The 8,583-nt window shown below is 41.5% G+C and overlaps 2 protein-coding genes across 2 annotated transcripts; one reads left to right on the forward strand and one right to left on the reverse strand.

The window, feature by feature from the left end:
• Positions 1-2,159: 2,159 nt before the first annotated feature.
• SARC_12043 (hypothetical protein) lies at positions 2,160-3,644 on the reverse strand. Its single transcript, XM_014293857.1, has 2 exons — positions 3,358-3,644; positions 2,160-3,191 (listed from the first exon to the last, which is right to left on the reverse strand). Exons 1-2 carry the CDS (start codon positions 3,427-3,429, stop codon positions 3,036-3,038), a joined length of 228 nt encoding a protein of 75 aa, XP_014149332.1. The 5' UTR covers positions 3,430-3,644; the 3' UTR covers positions 2,160-3,035.
• Positions 3,645-4,064: 420 nt separating this feature from the next.
• Positions 4,065-7,958, forward strand: SARC_12044 (cell differentiation protein RCD1). The gene is made up of 2 exons (XM_014293858.1): positions 4,065-5,195; positions 6,693-7,958. Exons 1-2 carry the CDS (start codon positions 4,446-4,448, stop codon positions 6,972-6,974), a joined length of 1,032 nt encoding a protein of 343 aa, XP_014149333.1. The 5' UTR covers positions 4,065-4,445; the 3' UTR covers positions 6,975-7,958.
• The last annotated feature ends 625 nt before the right edge of the window (positions 7,959-8,583 follow it).

Consider the following 8,583-nt stretch of genomic DNA (forward strand, 5'->3'; position numbering starts at 1 on the left):
TTTTTAAGAGACGATTCGACATACCATAGTAAAATACTATTACCATACCATAGTAAAATAGTAATACCATAGGAACGACCTATTACTATACTATAGTAAAATACAATTATTTTACCAAAGTAAATTACTACTACCATACCGTATTAAAATACTATTACTATACCACAGGAAAGTACTATTATTATACTTTAGTAAAATACCACTATTTTACCATAGTAAAATACTATTACCATACTATAACCATACCATAGTAAAATACTGTTACCATACCACAGGAAAGTACTATTACTATACTTTAGTAAAATACCATTATTTTACCAAAGTAAATTACTACTACCATACCATGGTAAAATACTATACCTGTACCATAGTATAATACTATTACTAGACAATCAGTAGAACACATACCATCTCGGCTGCACCTTCAAGTATGATATTGGATTCTACACTACAAAAAATCATATTTGAGCTTTCCCCCCCAATTCTTCTTCGCTTCTAACGCACGAGTCACTAAAAGTATCCCGCCATTTTGCGACGTATATAGAGTCCAGCTGAGCAACTCCTCAACGACCAGGCATACTTCAATATGCTATTTACTGGCGTGTCCGTAATCTTTCGGACACTATGAGTCTAACCAGCCCATAGAAAGACCGCACTCGCGGCTACTGACCTTTAATTGTTTCTTCTATTTACTACGATACTTCCGTGTACAGAGAGCTGCAGGCTGCCACGCATTTCACCCGGAAGGTACATGACCACAATACATGCATGTACTTCGTCTTAATACACAGCTTGCCATACACACGTGTTCGCTTTACTTAAAGTGATATAATCTGACATTCATTTCGGATGATTCCGGACCACTCGTTAGATGTCATCTATCGAGGTGCAGACACACGTAGCGTACAATACAACCCTTTGAATCCACATATAAATAGTGTTGGGAAGGCATGAGTGCTTCCTTTGAATCCACATATAAATAGTGTTGGGAAGGCATGAGTGCTTGCTCGACAATCGCAGTAAAAATACTTCTGTGAAACCTAGTACACTATATATTGTCGATCTACACGATGTTAAAGAACAGTTGCTAACCTATGCTAAAACTACCAGGGTTTCACCCGATTGAAATACGTACGAAATATACCCTGACACAACGTTTCAGATCTCTCTAGTCACTGTAATTTTTCGCGAGTTCACTGACATGGTGAGTGTGTAAAAGTTCACCAATCCATACACTTACAGAAAGATTTGTAACGGGATTGAGACATAGCACTTTGATGGACAGCCAGGCTGAATTGTGCAGTATCTGGGAACACTATGAAGTGTACCTTTGTCTAGGGACCAAATGGCAGAAAGATGATGCGAAGGATAGACTATTTTTTAGCTATGTCAACAACCTGAGTGTACCTCGTAGAGAATGATGACCATTTATATAAGAATACTGTCCTGCGTCTATAGTACCCAAACGCCGAATACCTGATGCCGTGTGCTGCAGACGCTCCCGGTGCTATGGAGATGACAATAGCCGAGGTATGATTCAGTGGTGGGTTGTCATATGATCATCGGGGTTGACTTTAGAAGGAACCTTGAGTTAGTACTCTTTGAGGAATATAACGTCGGTTATGGTATCGACTCTTGCCATAGCATTCATAATACATACTGGCATCACGTTTCTGTAGTGCTTCCCCTCTTGCCAGTTTATTTAGATTTGGTTGATGTATGTAGTGTCTAATTTTCAGAAGTTTTGGAAATATGAAATATCAGCAGAAACGCCAGAGATTTCTCAGCAGCTGATAGTGTCTATATATGGGTTTGGGGAGAGAAATCAACTCTATGGTCGTCTGATATCTGAACATTCTGAAGTGATGATAATAAAATATAAGCAATGGTTTTTTAATAAATATTAAAAAAGCTGTAAAAACATACATAGCCTTCAAATCAAATATGTATACATCTAAAACAGTATAAATATATATAAATATATATCTATAACAGTATATATAACTATATATGACAATATATAATAATATATGTAACAATATATAACAATATTTAACAATCTATATAATAATATATAACAATATATAACAATATATAACAATATATATATATACTCCCTATTATATCCTGACTGATTGGCTTTGCCAAAATATTTAATGTAATCATCGTATAGGACGGATAAGAACGGATAGATACAACGCAATCAAGTGACAAGTACAAGGGACTGGTACTGATAGTATTATTCAGGCGAAGAAAGTATAAATCTACTGAAACGTGTATTTACATGCTTGTACTGCTGATCATTACATCGACAGTCGAGTTTGGAACCAAAAAAATCCATTAGACCAAACTAAAGTGTGCCCATCTATTTCTTTCTCTGCCATCTGTGCTCTAAATGTATCGCTCACTAATTCTCCCCCCGGCCATTTGTGTCTGCAGGTTGACCGGGACCTCTTGCGTTTACGCGCAGCGACTCTGATGGATTTCGTCAAGGCTTTGGCTGCGAACAAACCAACGGTTACAAAGGAACACGCCGATCAGTTTGTCGAATGGATTGAGAGAAGCTGATCCGAAGACATGGTCGAGTGACTGTTACTGTGGTCTACAACAGACTACTCTCAATTTAGTACTAAAGGCTATGTGTTAACAGAAAATGTATGTTGATGATTGGACTGTGATGAGCAGGCACAGTCCCGTTTATTCAACTTCTAAGCCGTGGAGGCTAGTGCTGATTTGCCTATTGAATGCGTTTTCGGTCAGGCACGATGACTGTACAGCAACTAATCATTAATACTAAACATTACTAAACTTGAATTAGGTGAAATGTCGTCCCAGAATAAATCCTAATACATAACACCTGACTGGTGTATGGAAGGAAATGATTGCGTAATCGTGGGCTTGTGTGGTGTGCAGGCGATCGTATGTTGCTGATCGGATATCCAGGCTGTGATGATTCGACAGCGTGAAACAGCGCATAGATGGTTGTAGTGTGTGTAAATAGCGCGTATATGCGTGTCGTTAGAAACAAACACTTCTCAATAGCGAGCAAACTGAGCTCCGTAGCCAACTTTGGTCTCTGACCCTGAGGAATTCAGTGCGTCTTCTTGCAGCTTCTGCAGCATTCGCGCCTTGGCTTCTGCGAATAGTTGCTTCTCCCTCGACACACGCTCTTTGTGGGGTGGGATTCCAAGCTGAGGGCAAACATGGATATATATGAGGATCAGTGAGATGTAATCATATAATAAATCAGTACATTACAATAGATGCTTGAATGGCGGCATATAAATCTATAATGAAATTCGCACAAAGGATTCCATCCAAATACAAAGCGGTGGATATGCGGATTTTTAAACATACCTCTTGGACCTGTAGCTCCATGGAAGTCTCGCCACCGAAGGCGTCGAAATCGTCAGCAGTAAATCCAGACATTATGGGTGTTAGTGCGCTGGCTGGGTATTGCTTACTATACTAGTAAGCTTACGATGATATTGAAGAGTGATGCACATACTCTTTGTAAAGCTTGTTTATATACAGGCTACCGCTGCATACACACGCGCGTGCTCGTGGCCCTAGAGCAAAATAAATAAATATAGAGATGGTGGAAGCAAGGGCACGTAGGGCAGCATCAGGCGAGAAGTTAACCCCGTCCCCTCATAGAAACTATTACTGCCGATAAGTATTTATTTATTTTTACTTCACTCTCTAGAGAGAGAGATCGGACTCGATTATAGTAAATATTTTTATTTATTTAATTTTTAACCTCATGTGTATACAATAAATGATGATCGGTCGAGCGCTGGGTTTCAAACATGTATGAAACGGTTAAAAAAGGTTTTAATCATACTCAGTTCGTATTAAAACGTAAGCAGATTTGGTATTGATCTGGAGTTTAAAAAGTATGGTAATTAATTAAAGACATGACGTAATGTCGTAAATACCTTCACTTGTCCCATTCTGTTACAAAATTTGGGCTCAAACTGACCTTATCGCGGGAGTCCTTACTTTGGGACAGTTCTATTTATATCCTTACAAAGCAAAGTATATTTTATTTTTATAACGTCAATTGTGAAATAGCAGTGTTGTATAAATAGTAAATAGTAAATAGTTGGTTGCGAGGACAATATGTATGTGGAAGCAAACATATCCCGATCTACTTACTTGTTAGCACTTCTATATATGCAGCCATAGGCGAATATTCATCTAATAGCGAGTCTCGCTATTGATTCAGCCTACTGTCAGTATTAAGTATTTATCTCTATAACGGTTCCATCCTACTAGTTAGAAGAGAAGTCAATTTGATGGTATTACATGCCTTGCTAAAATCGCATCTTTCAACTGTCAACAGAAGACCTGTATATTTTGGCCATCCCAGTTGTGTCACACACGTTTGTATTATATATCAAGTGACATACATATTATATTAAATAGATCTTAACTTTAGCAATATGATGCCAATGCGCCAACAGCCGCCAGGGCAAGGCGGTGCCCCCGGTGTCCAACAACAGTCGCAACAACAACACCCGCAACAACAACAACAACAGCAACAGCAACAACAACAGCAACAACAACAGCAGCAGCAAAAGATGCAGCATATCAACCAGGGCATGCAGAATTTTAGTCTCAGTGGTAACAACGGGGATCTGGACAGAGATAAGGTGCTCAAACTAGTGATGGATCTACTCAGTCGAGATCTCCGTGAGGACGCGCTCCTGGAGTTGAGCAAGAAACGCGAGGGGGTGCATGACTTGGCCCCCATTCTATGGCACTCTGTAGGTACTATGGCTGCGTTAGTACAGGAGATAGTCACTATCTACCCCCTATTGTCACCCCCCTCTTTGTCTGCACATGCGTCCAATCGTGTGTGCAATGCGCTGGCTCTGCTGCAGTGCGTGGCGTCTCACCCCGAAACCCGTACGCTGTTTCTCAAGGCACACATTCCATTTCTACTGTACCCATTCCTGAATACGGTCAGCAAAACGAGGCCATTCGAATACCTTCGCCTGACTTCGCTGGGAGTGATTGGAGCCTTGGTGAAAACGGATGATTCAGATGTGATCAACTTCCTTTTGTCGACTGAGATCATCCCTCTGTCTCTGCGTATCATGGAGACGGGCAATGAACTATCCAAGACAGTGGCCACCTTCATCGTGCAGAAGATTCTATTAGATGAGCTTGGTTTGCAGTATATATGTCAGGTACGTCTCACTTTGTTCCTTATATGCATGTGCTGCCGCTTGTTAGTAGTAGGGTTGAACTCGTTGACGCATGGGTACAATGTATTGTACACGCATCCTCCTTCATTTTTAAACTAAGCCATGTTAAGAAGGCGGGTATATGTTTTTATGGGTTACGAATGCATTGACAGTTCGTGAGTATGAATATCGCCTTTTCTTACATGATTGTGTATAGATGGATGCTAATCTTATTGTCCATACCTTGTACGTGTGTGTGTGTGTGTGCGTATTACAAATGTATGCAAGTTTATATAGTCATAATTCGTGATTGCATGAAAAATGCGTTTTAATGATGCATGATTGCCTTTTATAATTGTATATCTAGATATAGATATATTTATAGGTATACATCTTCGGGTTGTATATATTTTTAAAGTATGTATTTACCTTTGTAAGTTTAGTTATATATATATATGTATACTTACATGTATGAATATGTATACGTATGCCGTTACATATATATATATATATATATATATATATATATGCGTGTCTGTGTCTGTGTCTGTGTCTGTGTCTGTGACGGTGTGTTATAAAACATTTTCAGATGCTATAGTTTGATAGTAGTCTGATATGATCGTTAACATTTCTATGTAACTGAATGCCTGTAAATTCATGGACATGTCGGTGCGTTTGCCTGCTTCTTGTCTTGAGTATTGGTGTATGTACATCAATTTAGTATCTGTATTTCTGTATTTTTGATAGTAAGATGCTTGAATGCGGCGATAACATTGATTTGGAATGACTAACAATTTGCGACATGTTGTGTGCTTGAGTGTACTAATTGACGATAACATGAGTTGTAATTGCCAACAATTTGCGACATGTTGTTTGCTTGAATGTACCTATTGACAATAACATCGAGTTAAAATGACGAGCAATTTGCGACATGTTGTGTGCTTCATCGTACAAATTGACGGTGTCAATGCGTTAGTACCGTCATTGTAAGGTCTCGGGGAATTTTTCAGTGGATTCATGCACGTGGTTGAATAATTTTGCGTGGGGCATTGCTACTGTGATCGGTGCGCCTGTGTATGTATTCTCGTGAGTGTCCCTACGTCTTCTTGGAGTGCAAAGCCCTGCGAACGCACTTTGACACTTGCTCTGCTATACGAATATTAAGACGAGTGGAGGTTATTATATGTAAATGTATATATATTTATATTTATATATATATATAAATATATGTGTGTGTACTTATGTTTAAATATTGATTATTGGTTTTTGATTATTGATTATTGTCCGGCTTCCAGCCTCACAAATGCTGTTCACGCCCCCACTAAAATGAACCAATTTATTCCTACATTCGTCATATGTACCTGTAGCGTACTCTGCGCACATCTCGTCCCTCAAACCGGTATTACCCTCCATATTTCTATGGCGCTTCGCGCGGAATTATATCAACCCTAAAATCCTATACCCCAATTCTCATCCGCCCCTTTTCTACTGCACCCGCAGACATACGAGCGCTTCTTCGCCGTGGCTACTGTCCTGGGCAACATGGTACAGGGGCTGGTCAAGAACCCCTCCGTCCGCCTGCTCAAGCACGTAGTGCGTTGCTACCTACGCCTCAGCGACAACCCGCGTGCCCGCGAGGCTCTGCGCCAGTGTCTGCCAGAGCCTCTGCGTGATACAGCCTTTGCGAATGTGCTGAAGGAAGACCCCACTACCAAGCGCTGGCTGTCACAGCTGCTGGCGAATCTGTCGGACCAGCAGCAGGGCGAGAGGGTCAGTGAGTGACTGGCTGGGGCGGTGGGTCGATTGGTATGACAGAACAGATGAGCATGTGTGATCAAGTGCTGTGAGTGGCCTGGTATACACGACCAGGCCTAGACATAGTGAGGTACTCGCGTATGTGACGATATCACGAGAAGCCTTCGAATAGCTGATCTGGTTCATGTCTGCCTGTATAGCACAGACATACAAGGTACCATAGGTACATAGCGTCACATACCTTTGCTAATACTAACAGCCTGCTTGGGCACGGGACAGGTTGCTGGGGCTGGGCTAGTGCGCGTTAACACGACGTGAGTCATAGCGCTAACCAAAGCGCCACATCTGTCCCAATAGGAATACCTGCCACACATTGGATTTGCGTGTCTGTGAAGCGGAACCTCTTAGTGTACGGCATAGGCCATGTTTTAACAATAGCGGTGTGCGTGTCGGTGTGCGTGTGCGTGTGCCTGTAGTACGGTCAACGGGGGTCGGACAGCTACGGTGATGAGTGGCAGTCATTGCATTAGTAACACATACGAATGGCACACGGGTGGGCGTGCACGCGCTTGCAGTCGAGCGCTGGCGGGTGCTGTCAGACTGAAATTAGATCTGGTTTGGAGACCCCGAATGACAAATGTCTGCTGGGCAGCAGAAATCAGGTTCCAAACATGTGCTGGAATTAGGGCGAGTTAAGCAGTGCTACCTCGCATTTATATATTTATTACGCAGTTGGGAGTGGGTATTGGTTGCCGCTGACAAGCCAAGATGTGCTGGCTTGGCGGTCCGCTCGTCTGCGACAGTCTACTGTAGAATGGGTTCGACAGTTGAACACGTGCGTCTGTGATCAGGCTCGGATTTGCACTGGCGTCTATGATGGGCGCAGATCTCGTATCTTTTTTTTTGTGGTGCAATCCACAGTGGAGGGTGGGTCATATTGTAAGGCTTCTGCTTGTTATGAGACATAAATAGTCGAAAAACTGAACGGATTAAAGCAATAGACGGTGATGATATGTTTCCTTCGTAGCTTCATTTTGATGCCAGTTTGTGATTTGTCCTGATGTTCGTCTTTTCATAAAGAACTGACGAGCACCGTGGCAATATAGTGTTGACATGAATCACGTGTGACGTTGTCTTCTGAAGATGGTTCTTGTTGTACAACTCAACTCAGATGCCTGACACCATTCATCTTGGAGTGGTTTCAGCGAAAACCCGTATGGTGAAAACCCCCCCACCTGCACCAGCGGTTAAGAACCATATTTAGTTTTTTCGAATGACCTGGTGTCTTTGGCAAAAGGTTGTCCATTTGTAAACATGTGATTATACTCGTCTTTTGGGACTCGGCAGTGCGATAGAACTATTCAATCGCATCGCACGCTGTAAACAGCCCCCGGTTTTTGGTTGAAATTCGCACCTGCAGTATGGCAGGGTTTTAGGGTTGATAGTGTTCCAGGGTTGGTGGTGATTCAATGTTTCTAGTGTTCTATGGTATCTAGTGTTCAATGGTTTCTCGTGTTCTATGGTTTCTAGTGTTCTATGGTTTCTAGTGTTCTATGGTGTCAAGTGTTGTATGGTTTCAAGTGTTCTATGGTTTCTAGTGTTCTATGGTGTCAAGTGTTGTATGGTTTCAAGTGTT

The sequence above is a fragment of the Sphaeroforma arctica genome (genome assembly GCF_001186125.1).
Source record: "Sphaeroforma arctica JP610 unplaced genomic scaffold supercont1.2032, whole genome shotgun sequence".
NCBI classification, from domain to species: Eukaryota; class Ichthyosporea; order Ichthyophonida; genus Sphaeroforma; species Sphaeroforma arctica.

Bases quoted from the DNA above. Each gene is read 5' to 3' on its own strand.
- SARC_12043 (XM_014293857.1), bottom strand. From the start codon at position 3,429: ATGTCTGGATTTACTGCTGACGATTTCGACGCCTTCGGTGGCGAGACT. The intron at 3,192-3,357 runs GTATGTTTAAAA...GTTTGCCCTCAG, and splicing joins TGGAGCTACAGGTCCAAGAG to CTTGGAATCCCACCCCACAA.
- SARC_12044 (XM_014293858.1), top strand. From the start codon at position 4,446: ATGATGCCAATGCGCCAACAGCCGCCAGGGCAAGGCGGTGCCCCCGGT. The intron at 5,196-6,692 runs GTACGTCTCACT...CTGCACCCGCAG, and splicing joins GTTTGCAGTATATATGTCAG to ACATACGAGCGCTTCTTCGC.